Genomic DNA, 26,164 nt, shown 5'->3' on the forward strand with positions numbered 1-26,164 from the left:
GTGTCAAAAGATTAATTACTGAAGATGAAAGCCAGCTGCTTCAACTTCCTGCAGAATTCCTTGGAAATACACTGGTTTGCCTCCTTACATACTTATTTTTAAAATTGGAATCATAGTTATGCCCCTTAGAAATGTGAATTTTTCCCAAGGGCACCTAATCAGATTGTTAAGGCATCAAGTCTACATGGTCTGATACCATGGTTAGCCAGTGTGTGACTCATTGGTCGAAAAAATTTCACTGTCAAAATGTTGCCTGGCATGGTAGGAGAGGTGGTGATATGCAATTTCTAATCAACAGATTGCATGCCAAAAGCCTGGATTCTATTTCAAACCTCTCCTCAGTTTTCATATAAAGTTAGGACATAGAACGGTGTTGATTGTGATTCGTCCGTTTGATGGGGGCGTTAAACCTTAAGCAGATCCCTTGGTGCTATTCAACAGGACTAGGCTATGTGCTGGCACCAGGTTTCACCCTTTCCTGTCGTACTATCATATATTACCTCATTCATTTCATCTCATTAACTTCTCTGATGAGGTTGACGTCAGGAAAGGCGTCCAGCCTTAAATACTCTCTATGAAGATTCATCTCGCTTCATATCTGACTCCATAGCGGAAATGGGACAAGGTTTGGACATACATGCGTACATGCATACATTCATACATTTCATGTTTTGATATATGCGTGTTGGAATATGAATTGGGTTTTATGCTTGTAGTGAGGTCTTGATATTTCTTAGTTGTGAGGTAGGTCATGTGGGGTATAGTTTGGATGACACATTCTAAGTATCGTATTAATACATTAGTGATGGGAATGATGTTATCATGTGCTGTACTCTTCTTTCAAATATAATTACAGACAGCTGTTTCTAATATCATTTTTTCTGAACAATCTTTCCTTTTTTCAGGGTTTCCTTGCATGGTTCTGTCATGCCAGCTTTATCAAAGCTTCGTTCACTGGTTGCTGCATTCACTCACAAGACTTCTGTGGATGCCTCGTCTAGCAGTGTATCAGAGTTGGAAAGTATTGTGTCACGTTTGTCATTGGCTGACTTGAACCGTGTCCTATACCGGTGCAATGAAGAGGAACAAGATGAAGGCAAAGGATTTGGGGCATATGACATTCCTGGCTTTGGGCCTATGGTTTATTGTGGCTTGCAGGGATTGTTGTCTCTGTTATGTGATATCAGGCCTAATAATGACTTGGGACATCCTCTGTGCAATAATTTGCGTCAAGGCAATTGGATGATGGATTACATTTCTCAACGGCTTAAGGTGGATGGTGGTACATTGGAACTAGCTCTGTGGCTTGAACGCAACTTGGCACCAATCAAAGAAATGCCTCGATATCTAGTGCCAAGTTATTTTGATGTGGTTATATCAGGAACCTACAGAGTTGTTGTTGAGCAAACTTGGAATCTCATGTCAAAATTTATTAAGAGCGGTTCAAGTTTTGTACGAGGACTAGCTCTGGGCTCTTTGCAGTGTGGAGCCTACATACGCTCTGCCCCTCTGCCACAATTGTCTCCAGCTCTCGCGCCTCCTCAACCACCTATGCATGAAAATGAACAAGCTTGCATTTCCCTGTCAGCTGGCCTGCCTCACTTTGCTACTGGTTATATGAGGAACTGGGGCCGAGACACATTCATCGCTCTTCGTGGTCTACTTCTTTTGACAGGCAGACATCAAGAGGCAAGGTATGTTATTTACTTACCTGTATATTCTTTTTTTTTTTGAAATCATATCATCATCATCTTTATTTTGCATTTCCAGCTTCCCAGGTTGGGTTGTTAGTCAAGGACCTCCATTGCTGCCTGTCTCTCCACCACTCTTCTCCTTTTTTAAGTACATCTTCTGGTTTTCCTCCCCTCTTCTCTATGCACTCCCACACTGAATCTGTCCACCTCTTTCAGGGTATTCCTCGTGGTCTCTTTCCTGTTAACTTCTCTGAAAAAGCTTTTTTTGGCACACTCTCTTCTCCCATTCTCATCATATGTCCATACCACTTTAGCTTTGTTGTTTCTATCCTGTCTTGAAGTTTCAGAATTTCTGTCCTTTTCCTTCTCTCTTCATTTCTAATTCTATCCTTTCTGGTCTTGCCCTCGATACCTCAGGCATTTCATCTCCACTGCCTGTATTCTGCTCTCCTCTCGTTTTGTTGTAGTCCACGATCCAGCTACATAGGTTAGTATGGGTTCATAATAGGTTGAATATAATACTTTCTTACATTTCTTCGGGACATATTGGTCCCACAAAATACCCTTTACTCTCTGGTAGAAGTTGTTTGCTTGTTATATTCTTTTCCCAATTTCCTCAGTTATCTTTCCATCTTCTGTGATCACACTTCTCAAGTACTTGAAACTTTTAACCACTTCCAGAATCTTACCATTCGGTTTTATTTTTCCTCTTCCTTCCTTCCTTCCTTCCTTCCTTCCTTCCTTCCTCCCTCCCTTCCCCTTGTCATCACTATTGTTTTACTTTTCTCTGTACTTTCATCCCAAATTTTTCTCTCTCTTGATTCCATACATCTACTTGTTTTTGCACTTCCGTTTCATCCTCACCCCATATCACTATATCATCTGCAAACAACATGGCTTTTGTAGCCTGTCTTCCCAATCTCTGTTTAATGTTCTTATGAATTTCATCCATGACTATGATGAATGATATGGGGGATAGTACACTTTCCTGTCGGAGACTAGTTTCATCTTTAAACCATTTTGTTTTTCCTATACTAGTCTTCACACTACTAACACTTTTTTTTTCCTACTTGCTTTACTTCGCACCGACACAGATAGGTCTTACGGCGACGATGGGACAGGGAAGGGCTAGGAGTGGGAAGGAAGTGGCCGTGGCCTTAATTAAGGTACAGCCCCAGCATTTGCCTGGTGTGAAAATGGGAAACCATGGAAAACCATTTTCAGGGCTGCCGACAGTGGGGTTCGAACCTACTATCTCCCGAATACAACACAGTTTTTGTACATAGCTTTTATCATTAGCACTTCCACTCTGTTAACGTGTTTTTTCCTTAATGTGTCCCATACCAACTGTCTGGGCACACTGTCATAAGCTTTCTCAATGTCAATAAATGTCATCACTATGTCTTTTCCAAACTCCCATCTTTTCTCCATCATATGTCTTAATGTAAAGATCCGATCAAACGTTGATCTGTTTTTCCTAAAATCATACTGTTCTTCTATTTCTCCTTCTAGCTTCCTCCTCAGACTTCATTCCAATACTCTCTCAGATCTTAGCTACATGGGAATAAAATCATATATCTTACTGATAAATATATATTTCTAGCTTTTCAGTTATTGTCCCATTTTTTCTTTGGTAATATATCATGATTTTGAAATGTATTTTCAACTTTACAAGGATGGTAGAAAATTGTTTTAAGTTCCCTACCTAGCTCACATATGGAAGGAATCATCCCTCACATAAAGTTTGGCTTACGAAGAAATGATAGTTCTTCTCTGGACTAGAAAGAAAAAATCAATTCTCATCTTCATTTTCTGTCACTAATAATTCTCACGTTCCTGAACATTTTTAATCACTCAGGCAAGTTAATTTCTTACTAATAGAAATTTTGTTGGAAAGTTATTTTTCCAATATTTAGAAAGGAAAGTCATTTGAAAAAGAACAATGTCAGTAAATATATTTAAAATTATTACATGTTATTCTCTGCTGTTGGCTCTTCTTGTCACATCACAGATGAGCTTTGATATTTTATTCTGGTGTCATTTCTAGTTTCTAGTTGATGGCAAATAAAAATGATTGTATAGCTGTAATTTTTCACTTGGAAGATGGTGAGTTTGATCCTTAACAAGTGATGGTAGTATCTGAGGCTGTGAGTGTAATGTGTTGAGTTCTATTGTGTGTTGTATTTTGGAAATAAATAGCAAGAGATTACTTAGGAGACTGATGGATATGGGGGGAGTGGAGATGATTCAACATTACAATTCAAGATATATAAAAGTAGCCTCCGTAGCTCAGGTGGCAGCGCACCGGCCTCTCACTGCTAGATATTGTGGTTCAAATCGCAGTCTCTCCATGTGAGATTTGTGCTGGACAAAGCAGAGGTGAGACAGGTTTTTCTCTGGGTACTCTGGTTTTCCCTGTCATATTTCATTCCAGCAATACTCTCCATTAACATTTCATCTATCAGTCATTTTTCATTGCCCCAGAGGAGTGCGACAAGCTTCGGCAGTTGGCACATTTCCTATCCTCGCCGCTAGATGGGGACTTCATTCATTCCATACCTGACCCGGTCACATGTCTGGAAACAGGCTGTGGATTTTTTCATATATAAAAGTGACACATGGTGTTAAGATTAAATGAAGTCATAACAATTTATGTAGTAGTGGTTGCGATGACTGTGATGGTATATTGAACGAGGAAAAATAACATGTAAAAATGCTCTCGTAGTTTTTATATATTATTTTGATATGAACTCAAAGTACATCTGCACTAACATCATTTTAGATGGATCAAAGTTGGAAAAAGCACATCAGTTCTGGTATCTTGGCAGTGTAGTAACAACAGATAACCAGAAATCACTAGTAGAGTACAGAATGTAGCACAGTTTTATCATCTTGTGATTAAGATCAAAATGAATACTCTACAGAAACTTCTTTGTGCCAGTTACCCCATACAGTCTAGAAACCTGCATCCAAATCAACAGAAATATCAGCAAACTACAAGCAGTGGACATGAAGTTCTTAAGAACTATGATTCAAAAAAACAAGGGAGTGACAAAATAAGAAACGACAAGGTATTTCATCTCGTCCAAGTGAAACAACCTCTTGGTGAGATCTGTGTCGAATCCAGACTGAAATGGTTTGATCATCTCAAAAGACTGGACCCACAAAGAACAGCTAGAGTATGGTCTGAGAAGGAAATCAAAGGGACAAGATCAAGAGGTCGGGCAAGGAAGAGATGGTTCAATCAGATTAGAAATGACAAGGTCTGGATTTGCAGCAGGTTATGGAAGAAGAAGCCATGGAGAGCACTCATTCACTACACCCAAGGAAACTGGAGCTGGTTCAAGATCAAGATGATAGTGACACTAGTGATGATGATGATGATGATGATGATGATGATGATGATGATGATAAACTCAAAGTAGAGCCTGTAGGCCTCACAAATTCCTTTCAGACTTTCTCTGCTAACAATATTGTTTTGTTGAGGTGGTGTTTATTTTATTGTAGGAGGCATTATAAATACTAGTTGGTTTGAAAGAAGCTTCAAAACTTTTGTGGTTTGGCTGTGAGGCAGTATTGGAAGCAGTTGATACACAATGAAACATATGTATGAGTCTGTTAGAGGAGATTGTGATTGTTAAGACAAACTTTAGCAACTCCACTACCATCTACAGTAGTTTTCTGTGTCTTGTTCTTTATCAGCCTTCCCCACTGAAGTTGTCTCAAAGAATTAAGACTTCGCCTGTAAGATGTCTGCCCTTAATATACCATTGGCTGGTTTGTCTAATTTTGTTGTGTACTGTTGTCTTCTTCCTGGCCTTAATCCCAATTTATTGAGGTCACCACATGTTATGGATTTGGCATGATTTTACGGATGGATACTCCTCTTGACACCAACCCTGTACGGAGGGATGTATTGACTGTTGCGTGTTTTTGTAGTGGTTAGTAGTGCCATGTGTTGTCTACCTATATATGAAGAGAAGTGCATTGAGATGAACACAAACACCCAGTCCCTAAAGCAGAGGAATTAACTGTTGTATACAAGGAACTTGGTATACAAGGCACAACATAAGAGTTTATTGCTTCAACATTTTTATACAATATGTACATGAAATAGAACAAAACTTTTCTTGAAGCTTGTTGAGTTGCACACGTTTAATGTTAATATAAGGTAGTAGGCTGAGGGCCTGAATAATATTTACAAATTGAGATTCCTATATACATTCAATCTTGTCTTGATGAGACAGTCTGTTCAAATGAGAGAATGTTCTTGATAGTCGAAAACTATCGGTCATGTATAATAACAAGAGGAACTTGTAGAGAGAGTTCGTGTTAGCAGAATGCTAACAGGAGGCATATAACTTGCAAGGAACTTGCGTCTAGTGTTCACATATAGCAGAATGCTTGGATGGGTGCTCGACGTGGTTACGGGATGCAGGATGAATGAGGCAATGTCCAGAGGTGAAACCTCACAGCCAGGAATCAGTCCACCTATTCAGAACACATTTTTAAGAGGGTACCTCCGTGTCTGACTTGCGATGTAGTCTGGCTGTTGGACACTGTAGGAGTCCTGGAGAGGAGAGAAACGTTGCTCCTTTTATAGCGCTGGCTGACGTCACCGACAATCACGTCAGCGCACTGCAGTCTGCCTCGTGGTCTCTGGAAACGTCCATGTGTCGCGCGAGCTGCAGAGATTGTAGGCACGGAGGACACACACAACATTCACTATACACAGTTAAAAATCCTCACTCTGGTCGGGAATTGAAGCTGGGGCCCTCTAAACTGAAGACCTGTACACTGACCATTCAGCCATGGAGTCAGACGTTGTGTTCTCTCTGTGCCAAATCCATAACACATGCTGGCTCATGGTTGTAGCGCTGGCCTTCTGACCCCAACTTGGCAGGTTCGATCCTGGCTCAGTCCGGTGGTATTTGAAGGTGCTCAAATACATCAGCCTCGTACACATAAAAGAACTCCTGCAAGACAAATTTCCAGCACCTCTGCATCTCTGAAACATGTAGTAGTAGTAGTAGTAGTAGTAGTAGTAGTAGTAGTAGTAGTACAGCAGCAGCAGCAGCAGTAGTAGTAGTAGTAGTAGTTCCACAAATATCCACATCTTGTCTTATGTTTGATTCCCAGCCAGGTCAGGGATTTTTACCTGGACCTGAGGGCTGGTTCGAGGTCCACTCAGCCTACATGATTAGAATTGAGGAGCTATCTGACGGTGAGATAGCGGCCCCGGTCTCAAAAAACGGCCGGGAGGGTTCGTCGTGCTGACCACATGACACCTCGTAATCTGCAGGCCTTCGGGCTGAGCAGCGGTCGCTTGGTAGGCCAAGGCCCTTCAAGGGCTGTAGTGCCAAGGGGTTTGGTTTGGGTTTTCTGAAAATATTAAATGAAAAGTGATCATTATTTCTGGTCACTGTGAGATGTAGATAATTTAGAGACTTTTCTGATTCTTTTGCAAATTTAATGAAAGGACCTAAAGTAATTTAATCTGAAAATTGCTGATTTAAAATGACAAAAGTGTCATTGACATACCTTGACCAGTGTAATACTCTTGTTTACTGATTATTTTAGTATTTTCTAAGTTATCCATTTATATGTCTGTAAGGATCTCCGATGTTAGTGATTCCACTGGAAAACCTTTCTGTTGATATATAGTGTTCATGAGAATTTTAAGTTTTGTATTGGAAAACAATAATTTTTAATTGCTAAGTTTGTTTGTAATAGTTATTGGTAATTAAATTACAGTGTTACCTATAGGAATATTAGGATATATATTAATGATATCAAAAGAGTGGCCACCCCTCCTCTGCTTGGTTGGCTGGTCAGAGTGCAGAGCTGTTGGACCACGGACCAACTGTGGTCACTTATGGGCCAAGACCCACACTGCATCTACCAACATTTATCCATGGTTATCCACTAAAGTTAGTGTCTTGGCGGATGCAAACTGTATGACAGTGCGGATAATTTTGCTGGCAACTTCTAAATGATTATGTTTAATTGATTTTCACTCAGGTATACTCTAGAAATCTCAGCAAGGTGAGTCTTGCATATATTTAATGCAGTTATTTTTGTTTGTGGTAAGGCGACTCTTGACATTGGTATGGGAAAATGGTAATGTATAAAGAGCCTTGAGTAAAGCTGTAAATCTGACCTAAGCCTAACTGGCTCCTGCCCACAATTAGTGAAAGGAAGGAACAAATGTTCCAAAAGAGAACCGCTCAATATGTCGGTAGTTGTCACAAGAAGAAATCCGTCATAAATGTGTCACTGTAAGGAGCTGTTGTCAGGTATCAGGCCTATTGTAGTATGTTAACAGATCTATCCATTTCAGTGCCTTTGGTGTAATATAGTCAAATAGTTGCAATATCCGCAGATTACCATTTGTGGATCTCAATGAAGGAAGTGCGGATGCAGATAATATTTTGTATATCCACACAGGGCTCTACCAATAAGAAGGTCAATCAATCAATCAATACTGATCTGCCATATTTAATGTAGCTACAAGTAATGGCTGTAGTAGAATACATATCAATAAATTCATTAATAAACAAAAAACGATTTTAAAGAAAGAACAAAAGAGGAAAGAAACCAGTCAAGCAGTTTTTCAAACTCTGTTAAAATTACGCTAAAAGCTGTTTGTTGACACTGTGTTAAAAATAAAACAGTATATAAAGATTCTTGCATTTATCAAAATGTTTCCTGGGAAAAGTTAGCTAACACGTTAACTTTCACAGGAGTAATGATTTGAGCTAATGTAGAAGGCAATGGCATAACCATATGGTTTTTGAGCACTCTCTGATGTCCTTTTGTTTGAATACAGCTGTATTCCATGGCGTGTGAAGTCTAAAAGTTGTCTTGACTAGGTACTTTTTACTCTACAATGAGCCGGACTAAGTAGCTCAGACAATAGAGCGCTGGCCTTCTGAGCCCAACTTGACAGGCTTGATCCTGGCTCAGTCCGGTAGTAGTTGAAGACCGGGCGAGTTGGCCGTGCGCGTAGAGGCGCGCAGCTGTGAGCTTGCATCCGGGAGATAGTAGGTTCGAATCCCACTATCAGCAGCCCTGAAAATGGTTTTCCGTGGTTTCCCATTTTCACACCAGGCAAATGCTGGGGCTGTACCTTAATTAAGGCCACGGCCGCTTCCTTCCAACTCCTAGGCCTTTCCTATCCCATCGTCGCCATAAGACCTATCTGTGTCGGCGCGACGTAAAGCCCCTAGCAAAAAAAAAAGTAGTTGAAGATGCTCAGATACGTCGGCCTCATGTTGGTATACTTGCTGGCCCATGAAAGAACTACTGTGGGACAAAATTCTGATGCCTCGGTGTCTCCAAAAACCATCAAAGTAGTTAGTGGGATGTAAAAACTTTTTTTTTTTTCAAGACCAGACTGACATTTACCTATCAAATGAGTGACCCTCCCAAACTTGAACTCCTTTCTGCTCTGGTAGGTACATCTGAAGTATTTCTGTCTGTCTGCGGTATATGACATCACGAAGGCAACTCAATGGAGTGATTCTATGGTGACTCTAGGCTGGATTCACAACAACCCAAATAAATGGAAAACATTTGTCTCCAATCATGTCACGGAAATCCAGCAGAGCTCCATTCCTACACAGTGGTGACATTTTCCAGGTGAAGACAATCCAGCAGATATACTATAACGGGGGATCTTGGCGACAGAGTTACAGATGTCACGACGGTGACATGCACCACACTGGCTTGCCTATGAACCCAACTCCTGGCCTCAACATGAGGTGTCTAACACCAGTCCACTCCCAGAGGCATGAAATAACAACCAAGTATTAACAGTTAGCTCATGGAAAAGTTCCATAGACACCAGACAGTTCAGCTCGTACTGGAATATTTTTCGGGTCATGGGTTGAATTCTATGGTTTATGAAGAATGTTCAAAGCATGGAGAAACACAATGGTGAATCAACTGCCCCAGAGATGGAAACTGAAAAACTGTGTTGGATCTACATTATACATTTGGGAATCCTTAGTGCAGAACACGCATATCTAAAATTGCATGCTACAGTCTGTTCTTGGAAGGCGACCTCATCAGACTGGACAGACACCTAGATCATGCAGACCTGACACCTCAAGAGAATTATCCACTCCTCCTTGACAGATCCCATTCAGTTACAAAACTGTAGATCAAGTAGACACGCATCCATCTACAGCATCTGGGAGTAAGAATTGTGCTGTATGAACTACACTCACAATACTGGATCTTAAAGAAATGCCAGTCCATTAAGAAAGTTGTTCACACTTCCCTCCCTTGCAAGATCACCAAGAACCACCGGGGAAAAGAAATAGAAGTGCCCTTACCTGTAGATCACATACAACCCACTAAACCTTTCACGGTCATGGGTGTGGACTTGGCCGGTCCACTGTATGTCAGGGTGGGGAGCATGTTACAGAAAGATATCGTACTGTTCACCCGTGCCACTACAAGGGCTCTGCACCTTGAATTAATGTCATTCAGACACTTTTCCAGCAGACAGAAATTGCCACACACCATCTACTCTGAAAATGCAAAGACTTTTCAAGCTGCAAGCAGGGAAGTGGCAGAACTTGCTCGGATCTTCACGGACCCATGTACGAGCCAGCATTCCACCCACATGAGGAAACTGATAATGATACTGGCAGAAATAGAAGCTGCCATTAACAGCAGACCAATGTTGTACAAGATGGTCCCGACATACTGACACCAAGTCATTTCATAAACGGGGCACGATTAACAACATTACTTAGTGGTCCAGAACCTAGTGTCTACGAAGCTTCCATGAGGTGCGGCAACACGACAGAAGTTGACAAAAGTTCTAGAAGGGGAATGTCATCCTGCTTCAAGACTATTTCCGTCCACGTCGTATGTGGCAATGAGCTTGCATCTCTGAAATGAGACCTGGCTATAACGAGAAGACAAGAAGTCTCGTCCTCCAATTCAGCAATGGAACAGAGATGATCCAACCAGTACAGCTGGTCGTACCATTGGAGATCAACCAGGGTGAAAAGAATGTGGAGGATTGATGATGTAATTTTCTCTTTGTATGGTTTTTCCTTGTATCTTCTTTAACTGCACTATTTTTTCTCTTTGTATGAAGTGAAGTATAATAAAGAAAAATGTGTGTTTTCATCCACAATGACAATTAAATACACACACATAACCATATTCCTTTTCCATTTTTTTAAAATTTCAGAGTGAAAGACTCTCTATTAACAGATTCAATTATTTTTTTTACATTGTATATTTAGGGAAGTTAAAATGAGAAATGGACAATTCCACAATGATGAGTTTCAAATTTGGACAAATCCAGAGTTAATAATCAAAAGTAGGACAACTCCAATATTTTCAACTTAATGTTAGACTGTGTAACTCTAAAATCCAACATGTCCATAGAAAATTGTGTTTTGTGTTTTGGAAACAATTAATTGCTTAATGTACCCAAAAGAATTTATGAACATAATATGTAATAGTTTTTTTAGCTCTCCTAAGAAATACTTATAACTGGAATTGAAATTACACTCCTCAATCATACTATTGTTCTTTAAATTTGTTTGTTAAGTGAAATTAATTATTATGTATCTCTTTTTGTCATCTAGATACCACATCTTGGCGTATGCTGCATGTCTGCGTCATGGATTAATTCCCAATCTGTTGGATGGTGGCACCAAGGCCCGTTTCAACTGTCGTGATGCCATTTGGTGGTGGTTGTATTGTATCCAGTGTTACACGAAGGAGGTTCCAAATGGTCTGGACATTCTCGTTGATAAAGTGTCAAGAATATTTCCTACAGACGATTCCCCTCCTGTTCCTCCAGGCAAAGTGGTAGGCTGTCTTCTGTATCTGCATGGCTTATATTTATTTCTCCATGGTTTTGTAATCCTAATGCCTCAGACACAGATGTAGGCCATTAGTTGTTGCTGTTAATGTGATAGTTTTGGAGGTCTATGGGTATTGTTTACAATTTTATTGAATAGAATGACTAAATTTATGAGAGCGAATGTAATAGAGCAAGTTGAGCAATGGTGTGACTAGCTGTAGACTGTGAAGTAGTTATGAAAAAAGAATATGTCTTTCAAATTTAACCTGAATGATATTAATAACAAAATTAAATGTATGGAGAAGGAAGTCAGAGATGTCTGAAGTAGACACATGCAAAAGAAAGGGCATCATGTGATCCATAAATAGCAGTAATTTTAAATAATTATTGTTATATGCATACATAGCTCAGACTAGAGTGCTGGTCTTCTGAGCCCAATTTGGCAGGTTCGATCCTGGCTCAGTCCAGTGGTATTTGAAGGTGCTCAAATACGTCAGCCTCATGTTGGCAGATTTACTGTTTCTAATTTCAAATACCATGGAAGTATAATTTCAAAGAATAACACAATAAACCAAAAAATAGCCAGGCTAAGTGGCTCAGATGGTTGAGGCGCTGGCCTTCTGACCCCAACTTCGCAGGTTCGATCCTGGCTTAGTCCGGTGATATTTGAAGGTGCTCAAATACGTCAGTCTCGTGTCTGTAGATTTACTGGCATGTAAAAGAACTCCTGCGGGACTAAATTCCGGCACGTCGGCATCTCCGAAAACCGTAAAAGTAGTTAGTGAGACGTAAAGCAAATAACATTATTATTAAACCAAGAAATACTTAACAGAACTCAAAATACTTCTCAATTTTATTTTCAAGTAGGAATTCTACTGTGGGAGGATAAAATACCTCAGAAAGCAAAACTGACTATATTTCATACCTACTTCATTCCATTTCTCATGTATGGACTCAAAACATGTACCCTACATAAGGATAATCGAAAAATTAGTTAACAGAAATTAAGTTCATCAGAACAATGAACCAAAAGACCAGGAATGACAAGATTAGAAATAAAATAAACATGAATGAGGCCGGCATCAAAATACCTGTGACCGAGCTTTTAGGAAGACTCAGGCTACAATGGTTTGGACATTTTATGAGGATGGACAGAATGAGAACTGCAAGAAATTACTTTCACAGAGAAATGAAAGGGGAGAGGCCAAGGAATTGATGTGAAATCGGAGGTCACTAAGAGGAATTTCCAGTGGGACGACATCGAGGAACAGAAACTATACTTTGACAGGAAGAAGTGGTGAGCACTTGTACACCACACCCAGGAAACTGGAGCTGGAAAATGGTGATATTGAAGATGTTATGCATAGGTTTAAACATGAGAGAAGACATGAATAGAATAGAACAGAATAATATTAGTTTTCATAATGAAATAATTAATACTGTTACGAGATAGTTTCTTTTATTAAGTTGTATTCCATATCACGTTTCAGAGCTTATACTCTATCGTCAGGTGGTGAAAGAGTGACATTAAGTTATTGCTCTATTTGGTACACAGTTGTGTGTCATCTCAAAACTACACAGTTGCTGCTAAAGCGTAATATTATTTAACTGGTAACAGTATTAATTATTTCATTACAAATTAATTCACAGTTACAAACATGGCCCACATTAAAGCATGGTTGCATTTAATTTTAGTTTTCTCTTTGTTATTAGATTTTAAACTGATTAGTAAGCTGTGTATCATTCTATTTCCTGAATGGAACAGCTTCACTTTTTTTCTGAGTAAACTTGTTTCTCTCTAAACAACATGCTAAAGTCCTTGACTAAGTCGATCACAAAGTAAAATAACTGAATCTTTTATGTACATGGAAAGAAATCAGTTTCTTTCTTTCTTTCTTTCTTTTTTTTTTAATGAGTGCTGAAAGCTATGGTCTACAGATTAATGAATTATTTGAAGCTATTCAATGTTTGATCACCTTTATTGTTTATAAAATTGTGAGGTACGCTATCATGAAGAGCAGCACAAGGAACTCATGAAGCTACAGTTCTGTTTGTTGATGAAGTTGTGAATTGAGGAAAAGATGTGGAAAAAAATCCAAGAACATCGTGATACAATGAATAAGAAGTTGGAAGACTGGAGAACTGGAAACAGTGTTAAGAAAAGCAGGGGAAATGAAATAGCAAGAGGAGAGGGAGGAGAGATATAAGCAAAAAAAAAAAAGTTAGCTATAAAGATATTAAATTATGGATAGCTTCAAGTATCAGTATATACATAGAAAGTGAAAAAGAGGAGATTATCAATTGATATTGTTTGTCTCCTTGGTAAGATATTACGTTTTTCTTATTCCTATATTTCCAGCCCCATTTTCACCTCTTATTGAGTAAGTTGGCTGTGAAGTTAGTTGTCAGCTTGTATTCAAGAGATTATGGGTTTGAATCCCTCCATTGGCAACCTTAGAGATGGATTTCCATAGTTTCCCATTTTCACACCAGACAAATGCTGGAGCTGTACCTTAATTAAGGCCTTGGCGTCTACCTTCCCAATCCTAACCCTTTCCCATCCTTGGGCTGCCGAAAACCTTCAGTGTGTTAGTGCGATATTAAACCACTAGCGAAAAGAAAAAAATCAACCACCTTTCACCTGTAGTTCCCTATGCTGTTCCTCTGGTTTGTTGAAAAGTTTGGTTCCTTTTTCTGAAGAAAGTGACTGGCACGTGCATTTCTTGTTAGTGATCTGGATATTGTTATGCATATGAATACATTATTTTCAAATAAAAATTTGCCACGAACCTGCTACAAAGGCGTAGCAGAGGGAGAGGTGATACTCCCACGTGCCGCGTCCCAGGTGGCGGATAGGGGGCTCCTAACCGGCTTGCCGGCGGACTTGAGGGAAATAAAATACCTCTCGCGGACCAAACACACTACCCCCTGCGGGTGGAGGACGCACATGTAGAATACACCCGCGGTATCCCCTGCCTGTCGTAAAGGGCGACTAAAAGGGGCAACCAAGAGCTGATTGAATTAGAACCATGAAACTAATTTTGAATCATACCATCACGCGGAGAACACCATAGGTTGCCTGTATTTGTGAATAGTACCACGCAATTAGGTACGAAATAGGTTTGTGATTAGTAGCAGTAAAAAGCCTGGCCTGGTGGATTCCAGTACCCATGCGTCGTACCCATGTGAGCAACATCGTGGGTCTGGGCGTGGCCTGTGAGTTGTACCACTATATGAGCAGCACCGTGGGTCTGCATTGCCTGTGATTAGTACCCACTATGTGAGGAACACCACGGGAATACCGGCGCCCGTGTTTAGTACACCTAGGTGGGGAACCTTCTCAGTTTGCGTTGGCTATGAGTTGCGCCATTGTGTGAGACACACCATAAGTCTGCGTTACTTGTATGTATTGCAATACTTGTGAGTAGTAGCATCTTGTGTGGAACACCGTGAGTCTTCGCTACTATTGATTAGTACCCCAACATGACACATACCATGGTTCTATTTTATTCGCGACATGTACCATTCTGTGGGACCTTAGACGTGGATTTTGCACCCCATTTAGACACCAAGCATCATTGTGCTTTATAAGTGGTTCCTTGGTCGGTAATATATTATTTTCGATCTGTTTTGAGTCTGATCCACTGTCTTTTTGTTTGTTTCTTTGTTGTTTTTTGTTTTTTGTTGGGTTCATGTCCATCCATTCATTCTTCATGACACATTTTATTTTTATTTTGGTCAGTGGATGCTTTTGAAATTTTTGTTATTTCTTTTCGTACCATTAGGGGCCGATGACCTTCGATGTTAGGCCCCTTAAAACAACAAGCATCATCATCATCAATAAAAATTTGAGAATAAAGAGATCTTTATCAGAACACTTCCCTGTCTTCCTTCTTGTAGGATCATCTTCTACAGGATGTGATACAGGAGGCTCTTACAGTGCACTTCCAGGGCTTATGTTTCCGAGAAAGAAATGCAGGCCGTGCAATTGATGCTCACATGACTGACAAGGGATTCAACAATCAAATTGGTGTCCACCCAGAAACAGGTAAACTGGTGCATTTTATTTTGTAACAAACAACCATGTCAATAGGTGCAGTCAGGGGTGGTGCGTCACTAAGGGCTGAAAGGGCCCAGCCCACCCAGGCCCGTAGGTCATATAGCACAAAATTTGTTTTATTAATGTCTTTAAAAAATTACAACATTGCAGATATTCTACTTAACATAAGTGTTTTTCCCTTCTCGAATCTCTGTACATTCACTAAGCATAACTCATCCCTAGCTTAAGTTCCTGACATTCTTGTACAGTGTATTATAATAGTGAGGACCGTTCTTCAGAACCTTCCATGTAAAGTATATGGAGTGAGGGGCTGGGTCAGAAAACAGTGGACATATCACTGTCTTGCACACAATTTTTCTGTGTTATGAAAGGATTTCTTTTCTCTTCAAGGGCCTGGAGAATTGGCCTGTAATGTTGCGTTGGAGTGAAATAGAAGATCTCTCTATTTCACTTGCTGCTTCTGTCTCTGTTTGTAAGGTCAGACCCGTTTAAGGTAGATGGGTGTACCCCACACCCTTGAACAAGTGCTTAGCCATTGTTTACAGTTTGTTGAAGAAAAGATTTTATACAAAAAAATATTTATACAGTTTCAGTTGTTAGTGAGTTCTTTGTGAATGAAGTTAATTTCTATAAATTAATGTGTTTTCAACTTTTGTGGTAGTTATTTAATATGCTGATTGTGTGCGACATACAAAAATGAATGAAGTAGAATTTTTATTAACAAAACCATTTTCTTCTATACCTATGAACATAAAGTTAGAAAAAAAAATTGGGACCTCATCAACCAAAAGATATTATGTTCACGTTCCAAGGTGGATCAAAACTTGCTTCATCTAAGCACAGGAGAAGAGAATAATTTACAAATAAGGAGCCATGTGAGTACAGTTTTTAATGCATGAACTATTTATTAAAATTTGTTTCAAATGTTGTGTTGTGTGGAATGATGATAATGGCAATATTTACAACAATAAATGTAAAATATAAATTGTTTAATGTGAAACAACAATATCATCTGGCCCACCCTAAAATTTTAGTAGGAGCTGCCCCTGGTTGCAGTTATCATATTTGTAACTACATAATATAAAACGTCATTGGCTTGAAGACACTTTAATCTGTAGATTGTTAAATGATGTAAGTACAAAACTCTAGCCCATATCCACATATGCACTGAAGGAGGGTTCTATCCTCAACTTTACATATAATATGTCCTTGGCCATGAATCAATTTTCTCTCTTACTAATAATGAAAAGGTAGATCAGTCTTCCCCTTTAGGCTCAGTATTTTCACCAGGTTCAATTCCTGAACAGATAGGGGATTTTAATTGCATCTGATTAATTCATCTGACTTGGGGACTGAGTATTTGTGTTTGTCCCAACACTTTCCTCTTCATATTCAGACAACACGCCACACTACCAACCACCACAGAAACATGCAATAGGTTGGTGTCGGAAAGGGCACCCTGCCGTAAAACAGGGCCAATCCACATGTGTACCACAGTTTGCAACCGTGACCCCACAAGTGTGGGAAAAGCGCTAGAAGAAGAACAAGTACTAGAATATATCATAGATTGCAGTTCTTCTAATCTGCTGGTAGCTGATTAAAGAAAAGAATCCTCTGAGAATCTCATTGATGATTCTGAGAAGTGTGTGTGTTTTTTTAAATTGTTAAGTTCGGCCTGTTTCTGAATTGACACAGGTATAAGCGAAGTATAGTACATACAGTTCAAATGTTCATTCTGTACAGCTCGAACCCTCACCTGAATTTTCCCTGTGTAGCACATACAGTTTTTCCATGATCTATTTACATGGTTCATTTTGTTAGTACACTTCCTGCTCAGGTTCTTCTGAGCAGGTATCCTCTGCTGCATGTAACTTTGCATATCTCATATACTCTGGTCTGTACTTGTCAAGTGACTTATAACTCTCCACGCACTGCCTGGATATGTGTTGGCAGTAATGCCAGGTGCCATTTGGTTCTTCGTGCTATCAAACATGCACATTCCAAGGCATGATTTGAAATAGTCATTTTCGTACATATTTCTTTTAGCATGATGTGAAAGACAATCTGAAGATTATATCACACATCGAGTCAAGGTCAAGGGAAATCCAGCAATGGTATGACCACAAAAGACCTGAAACAATGCAATATATCCAAGGATAGGGTCCAAGACAGACAATACTGGAAGAGAGTGACCAGAAAAGCAGACCCTAAATGATGGAAGAATGGCTAGGAAGGAGAAGAAATAGAAGATTGATGTGAAAGTTGATCCAGAAAATTGTATAAACTTTTTATCTCAATTGAGACTTTCAGTTCGGTTCCTTTTGAAAACAATATTCTCATTAGTAGAATTATGATGAGTATAATGAGAAATGACATGTAGGTTGAAAATAGCCTTTTCATTTAAATTTTGCCATTTTATAAAATATATGCAGTTGTCTTAATGGAATGTTCTCTTGTCAATGTAAAATCTGATTTTTTAAAATGAGTACCACAGATTAGTTCTCATGCCTGATATGGTGTTTATAGTACTCATTCCTAATTTTTATTTATGTATTTATATTCATCTGTAACGTTTGGTGACTTCTGGTACAATCAAATAAATTAATGTAATATCTGCCATGTTATATCAGATGACTTCATTCTGTTCTTATTTCTGTTGCTTTTCTGGTCTAACAATTAAATTAATGGTGTTACATTTCTTAAGACAGAGTTTGTATGTTGCAGGTTTTGTTTTTGGAGGCAATGCATACAATTGTGGAACTTGGATGGACAAGATGGGATCGAGCGAGAAAGCTGGTACCCGAGGCAAACCAGCCACACCACGAGATGGAAGTGCCGTGGAATTAGTTGGACTCAGCAAAGCAACTGTGAGATGGCTGGCCAAGTTGCATCAAGAAGGTCACTTCCCATACGATGGGGTACAGAGGAAAAACAAAGATGGTTTGTAAATGATTATTCTCCTTCAGAAAATTATTTAATCTTTCAAAACACCTTTGATAGTAAAAAATAATGTGGTTACCATAATTAGAAAAAAGGAAAATAAGACCATTGACCCCATAAACATCTCTATCTTTGTCCTTTACATACATAGTACTTGCACTCATTTTTCATTTCTCTTCCAAAATCTAAAAAACTAGCTTATTACTCAATTCTGTTAGTCAAGATGAGGTTATTAACCACCAATTTACCCTGTGGTTCTTTTGTCACACCATACACATCATCTTTACTAGAATCAATATTACCAGTCACTTTAGCCCTGATATAGCAAGCTTTTGTGAGAAGCAGAATCAGAAGCTGAAGAAAGTTTTGCCATTTATATCCATCAATATCAATTTCCATTTTGCAGCTCCAGCCAGGTTGGGACATTGATGACACTTTTCGATTTTCCTCTGCCCAACTACTATTCTGCTCTTTAACTGTGTTCTAATCCATTTTCTGTCTTACTATGCTGTTCCTGATTGAGTCCAACCACCTTATCTGGGTCTACCTCTTGTTCTCCTTCTTTCAGTCTTACAAGGAAACTATGAATTAATTTACATCACAATAAACTTTGAATTTTGTAGGGAGAATGTACTCTGGATTGATATGTTGTATGTAAAAATTGGCTGCTGCGTACAAGTGCTACATCCAGAGATGGAAGCTGGAATCTCAGGTATAATTGTATGAGATGATGTTGGACAGCCCTCGTTGCCGACTGGCCTTGGATAGATGTTGTGGCTGGCACAGGTTTTCTCCGTGCTGCAGTGTTATCTGTGTGTGAGGTTTGGTGGAAAGAAAGACCAAGCAGCAGGTGTTTAGATACACGCATCATGACTCCTGTAAATGTTCTAGAACTTGAGCTCTCAAACTGTGATATGTGTAACAACACAAGTACGTGAATCTTCAGTTACTAGTATGCACGATTAGTAGAATATTGTATAATCTACTCCATTTACAAAAAACTATATTCCTGTATTCTTCTTTATTACTTCAGAATTCACAGCTACTTTATTTTAATTTATTTTTGGTTTGTTTTGGCCTACTAGGGATCACGTGGCTCATCTTAACTCTTAGCTATGGTCTTCTGCTTTTTCTTGACCCAGTATGCTTTCATTTTCTGGCTGTGTGCCTGCTTCCTTCTATCCATCCGCTAAGGTCTGTTGGTCCCTGTACTCTTTTTGCTTGTGAGGGACAGTGGGAAGGCTCCCTGTAGGATGGCCTGTCGGTACTGAGATCGGTTCTCTGTGGTCTCTAATGGAATCTGGTGTTCTTCTAGGTCTGATTTTACTGAGGTGATCCACTTTGTCTAATTCTCACTGTGAGGATTCTGTTGGATAGCCTGCAGGGTTTCAGGCGGCTCATGTGCCCGTAGAAGTTCAGCCACCTTTTCCTCATACTTGTGACTATGTCTTCTTGGTGTTCATAGAGCTCTTTGTTGTGCCTAATCCTGTAGATGTCATCCTCATCTCTTATGGGTCCTAGTATCCTCCTCAAAATCTTCCTCTCTTTAAGTTCTAGTTTCCTGGCCCTTTCGATTCATCAAGAGGCACTCAGAGGCGTAGAGTAGTGGTTCTCAAACTTTTTTGGTTTCTGAAACATGAAATATCTAGCACCCCCCCCCCCTCCACATTTTTCCTTTCTTAGAAGTTCTCATAGACTACTTTGCACAAAAATGGATCACGAGATCTACAGTATTTGCTTCTGTCTATTATTCAAAAGAATGCTGGTTAAGCCTAATTTCAAATAATCGTCTTGATATTTATGTACTTTGCTTTCAGGTGTAGAATTAATGTTGCTGGTGGGAACAGAAATAGAAGCAGAAGAACGATGTACTTTGATTAAATTTGTATCTTGTTCTTTATTACAACTGAATATCACTTCCATGGGGTTTGTTTTTACCACTGCTAATAAGCCACTTATCCATGGGTATGGCGATACTTGTACTATATCAGTGTATTGTAAATCAGGCTAACCACCTCCACCAAACACGCACTAGTCTTTGAGCTGACTGAAAAGGCCTGGCTGAAATAGAATCAACAATGGCAGAAACAAAATAATCTATTCTTGTAAGGAAGTGGCAGTCACATTGTCAAGCGGCTTATTGCCATTAGTGGTTGTTAAATGTTCAGTAAAGTGATACCGCTGCAGGTGGCAGGTGAAAGGTTCTGTGTGGGAAATGTTACTTGCAACTTTTCTCAGAATACATGTTAGCAGGACCTACTGGTCAATTCTTGTCAGATAAGACAGCAGAAGTATGAGTGTATTAGTCTTAAATGATTGTGGAAGAGCTTACTGGCTAGCTAGGTTCATGGATGTTATAATCTGAGGATAGGAATATTTGTTACAGAATATGAAATCTAAATATTTCAGTTAGAGCCGGCGCCCCGTTTACAGTACAGTAACTTTACGGCCCCCCACTTTGAAGACCACTGGCGTAGAGTACAGAGGGTCTTGCTTACTACTGAGTTGCAGTCCTTCAGCTTTAGGTTCTTGGAGGTGTACATGCTTTTACAGGAATTATAGTTGTTATTATTATTATTATTATTATTATTATTATTATTATTATTATTATTATTATTATTATTTGTTTGTTTGTTTGTTTGTTTGTTTGTTTGTTTGTTTGTTTGTTTGTTTGTTTGTTTGTTTGTTTGTTTGTTTGTTTTTTCACAATGAAGGGACAGGGGTGGCCTCACTGCCTCCGCACATTCTAAAAGTAATAGTGGATGGGTATTTTGTCTTAACTGCTTGCAGCATGGGGCATCATTTCCTTCAAGCTTACAAATAGCTTTGTTTCTGAGAAGTTAATTTCACAAGTAAGCTTGGAATGTTTGTGTTTGCTTTGCACAAGTCTTTAGGTGATTGTAACTGAGATTGTCATTTACTATACGATGATTTTGAGACTGTATCTGCTGGTGCAGGAATGTGGTTGTCATTAAATTGAAAGAATCTGAGCGTGGTACTTCCACAGTTTTTTCAGTAGTTGTCATGTAATAATCTGTGGTGTTGGAGCAAGTTTTGTGTTCCTATTCATTGAGAACCTCATGGATTTTTCTTCTAGGTGTGGTTACATGCGACTCTGTTCTTCTGGCCTGAGAATTCCGAAGGACACTGTTTCCACTTCTTGTATAACTACAGGCTGTATCATTTCTATATCAGTCTCAAGAGCTATTTGAACCTTGCATTATGTTGGCTTCTTTCATTATTTTAAAAGGATGCACTTTCATTTTTTAGCAAATTAACTGCTTGGGGGGGGATGACGTAGATGTTAAGACCCATTAAACAAAAATTATCATCATCATTAACTGTTAGGATAAGGTAACTGTTATAAGTCACACCATTATGTTGATGGGCACCCTTAAAAGTTTAACCCCTCGGCGCAGTGGATTTAAATGCCCGGTTGTCTCTGTGCTGCAGGAGGAGTTCTGAGTGCAGTATTTAAATTTTCTCAGATTCGTGCAAGGCTTTGTTCAAAGCAACGTAACTTTGGTACTGTTTTACGAATATCCATAATACTTTCACATTCATCTTTAGAAAACTCCATTCTTTTAGAAAATATGATGCTATATTACCTTAATATTTGAGGTGTGGACCAACTTGAAACATCCCTCAATACAGAGACCCGCTTTATAATCTGGACACCAAAATACTGTCTCCATCCGAATTTTCTGGTTGTAGCACATGACGCTTTGTTTGGTTGGCCTACTCTTTCCTCAGTTGATAGAATTCTCCCAGGGAAATGCCTTTACTGAGATAGGGCACATTTTTGTTTGAAGATTGACATCCAGGCACCTTTCTTTCAAATGAACCTGAATGTTCCACAAATTTCATCCGATCTTTTCGAGATTTTGTTGAATTTCTCTGGCAAATGACAATTGTGTTTAGAATTGCAACATTCATTAACCTCCTTAATAACTGGCTCCACCACTCGGTCATCTTTTTCCTCTCTATTCATTTATTTATCGTATGGTTTAAAATCACATCACAATAAATGTATTTTAAAATTATTTTCACGTCTGAACACATTAAATCACAATGTCAGATTGGTATCTCTAATATAATTTAAACCGTTTTGAGTAGCCATCAGGAACTCGGCTGGATCTCCTGAGAAGGCTGATAGAGGGCATTCTTGGATAATATGCTGAACAGTTTGTCTTTCAGCACCACAACTACACTCGGGAGATGGAATTTTCTTCCATTTATAAAGGGAGTCTGCACATCTACCACAATTAGTTCTGATTCGATTTAGAGTACACCAAAGTTTTCTGGCGAGCTCAAAACCTGGTGGCTTAGATGTGATGCATGGCATAGCTTGCTGTTCTGGTGTTGCAGAGGTCTTCCATAATTGCTTTCATCTGTCAATCATGTTGAAATTACTTTCTCTAAAAGATAACTACGAAATAGCTGATCTTTCAGATTAACTCCACGCATGTCGGTAACAGAAACAGGTTTTTCTTTTTCCTGACTATGCTTTGTTTTCTGTGTGATGGCTTCTGCCCCATGAAATGTGGAAATCATAGTGACATCTTTCTTATCACACCACTTTAGGACGGAATGCCGAGCTATAAGTTTCCGCTTCTTTAGTTTTGTGTTGTCACATTTTTGGGGCGTCCTTTCTGTTGGGGCACAAAGTTCCTACACAGTCAGTTTTCAATGATTTTAACTTATGAGCCAAAGCAGGTGAATTATAAAAGATATCCATCCACAACATGTATCCTTTGTTGAGAAGTGGCTCCACAAACGATAAAACAATAACATAAGTTTTTGTTGAAGTATGTGTTGTTTCAAACACAGTGTCTTTCCCTGTGCATAACATAAATGACCAAAGAAAGTCACCCCCTGCGGGTGGGGGACGCACGTGTAGAATATACCCGCTGTACCCCCTGCCTCTCGTAAGAGGCGATTAAAAGGGGTGACCAGGCACGGACATGAATTGCGGTTTGGTACAATTTGTTGGACCCCCTGTGGATGGGAGGGACTGAATATATTCACAGGTAATCCCTGCCTGTCGTAGAAGGTGACTAAAAGGGTCATGTGGCCATGGTCTCTTCTTTATTTTTTATTCTTTTTGAGGGTTACTTGTAGACCGATTCAAAATTCGTGATGTGCGTGCTGCTCGGAGATGGGCCTCTTATGTGTGCGTTAAAGCCTGAAAGCCCGTGCAATAACCACCCAGGAAGCGGCGGGTGGGAGTGTCATGTACCCTTGCAGTAGTATCCGCCTGACAATGCAGGTCCCCATACAGCCGAATGCCAGAAGGACATATTATTATTATTATTATTATTTGTTTTTTATTTTTTCTCTATACTTAGTGCTCTGTATACGTTGTGGGGTACGTGCTATTGCGGGCGACTGGAGGAAGGAAGTCCTAGTGCTCATTGCTTCAGTCATCCTGTATTAGGCATCGTCCAACATCGAACCCCGGACAGTACCTGCTATGACCAGGTGGGTATTGCCTTGGCAGCTTGGTTCGGCTACAGAGACCTCTGATCGGAGTGGTTAGCATTCGGGGAGGATGACTTCGGCCATGGCTTCGAAACATCCTCAACCTGCCGAAGGTGGTTCCTCACTGAAGTCTTCAACTTTTGATTCCTTGAGATGTTCAACTCTCTGGGAACATGCGCAGCGTGAAGGAATGGCATCCAGCTTCCCTAGGTTTCTGGTTGCTACCAGAACTGATGGGCACGATTTTAAGCTGGTAAAATCGATCCTTTTTAGTAGACACATTGAAGGCGTCTATGGCATACTTGAGGATCTTAAGAAAATGTGCAACGGTAGTTTGCTTTTAAAGACTCGTACAGCACTGCAAGCCGATCAGTTGCTTAAGTGTGACCATTTTGGCGAAATTCCCGTCAAAGTGGAGGAGCACAAATCCTTGAATCTGGTTCGAGGAGTCATCTTCCACCGCGACTTTATTTCGAACACTGACAAAGAGTTGATGGAAGACATGAAGAACCATGGCGTGACACACGTCCGGCGCATTACACGCATAGTCAATGGTGAAGATGTTGCCATTGGTGCCTTCATTGTCTCTTTCAGGGTGTCAGTGTTACCAAACAAAGTCAAGGTAACAACTTATCATTGCGATGTGAGGCCGTACATTCTGCCTCCTATGCGATGCTAACAATGCTAGAGATTCAGACATGTAGTATCTCGCTGTTTGAATCAGTCCGTGTGTGGAAGAGTAGCTCACGGCACGGAGGAGTGCACAACTCCGTACAGGTGCACTGACTGCTCCGGTCTTCATTCTCCTCAAGATTGGAACTGTCTGGCATATCTGAGTGAGAAGAAGATCCAGAAGATCAAGACCCTGGATGGTCTTTCCTACCAGGAAGTGTGCCGTAAGTTTAATTCCTCAAATAAACCTGCCAGTGCACTAGACTACAGCATGATAGCTCAGAGTCTCCCAGGTTCGTCTTTCACGACATTGTTACCCGTGATGATCACTGTGCCCAAGGTGACTGTTGCTCCTGAGAGCAAAGTCGCAAAGAGTAAAAACTCGAAGGGGGGACTACCCAACCTTCAACCAACAAAGTCTGTGCCGGCTGGCAGTCCTAAGCCGGCACAGCAGGGGGGAAGACTAAGTTTACAACCCCCCCCCCACAAGAGATCGGCGAAAGCCATGCGGCATAATCAACCAGGCAACCAGGGCTGGGAAATTATCTCCCAGCCCGTCTAAATTCAAAAAGAAGGCAGAGAGATCCCACACTTCTCCTGCGAAGGGGAAATCATGCCCTCCATCTGGAGGGTATGAGTCTGCGCCAGCAGGTATGCCTGCTCCGAAACCTGCACGCTCCTCTCGTAGGGGGACTTTCTGCCCCCGGAAAGCGTCAAAGTTCTGGGCGTCAGTCCCGCCATCTGTTGATGATGGAATGGATGTCGAGTTGCCATCTACATCTTCGGATGTAGATGTTGAAATTGATAGTGTTCAGGTTTAAGAGCATCTTGTCGCTCATAACCTAACACTCTGTTTATAGTCCACACTATGGCACTGTTACAGTGGAATTGTAACTGTTATGACAGGCTGCGTCAGCTCATTAGTGAGTTTGCGGTGAGTATAGTCTGTATTCAGGAGACAAACTTCAGACCAGGTCATCATACGCTCTTGAGAAATTTCAGACTATACTTGGCAGAACGATATTATGCTCACCGGGCATCCGGTGGCGTGGATATTTTTGCTCATTCTGATACCTATTGCGAAGAGTTTCCTCTAAAAACCCCACTGGAAGCAGTTGCGGTGCGGATACCGCTGCCTGTCATAGCAACAATGTGTAATGTTCATTTTCCATCAGGCCAGCCTCTTAACATAAATGATGTCACTGATCTTATAGATCAACTTCCACACACACACACACACCCCCCCTCCCTCCTCTTATTGGGTCATTTTAATGCCCATCACCACATATGGGGCTCTGAAACGCCTTGCCCCAGGGGAAGGGAGTTGGAAATATAAGTAACAGAGCTGGATTTATGTATTTTGAACACAGGTGAATCAGCTCATTTCAATGTGCATTACGGCACATACTCTCGTATAGACTTAAGTCTATGCAGCCGAACGTTGGTTCCGCTGTTTCAGTGGAATACACACGATCTCTGTGA

The 26,164-nt window shown here is 40.1% G+C and overlaps 1 protein-coding gene across 1 annotated transcript in view; it reads left to right on the forward strand.

The window, feature by feature from the left end:
• LOC136857709 (glycogen debranching enzyme) overlaps positions 1-26,164 on the forward strand; it is a 272,096-nt gene that overhangs the window by 187,585 nt on the left and 58,347 nt on the right. Inside the window, exons 16-19 of the mRNA XM_067136580.2 lie at positions 906-1,694; positions 11,309-11,534; positions 15,430-15,577; positions 18,314-18,529. Coding sequence (XP_066992681.2) covers positions 906-1,694; positions 11,309-11,534; positions 15,430-15,577; positions 18,314-18,529 — 1,379 coding nt within the window. The remainder of the gene's footprint in view (positions 1-905; positions 1,695-11,308; positions 11,535-15,429; positions 15,578-18,313; positions 18,530-26,164) is intronic.

The sequence above is a fragment of the Anabrus simplex genome, chromosome 1 (genome assembly GCF_040414725.1).
Source record: "Anabrus simplex isolate iqAnaSimp1 chromosome 1, ASM4041472v1, whole genome shotgun sequence".
In the NCBI taxonomy this organism is placed as follows: Eukaryota; Metazoa; Arthropoda; class Insecta; order Orthoptera; family Tettigoniidae; genus Anabrus; species Anabrus simplex.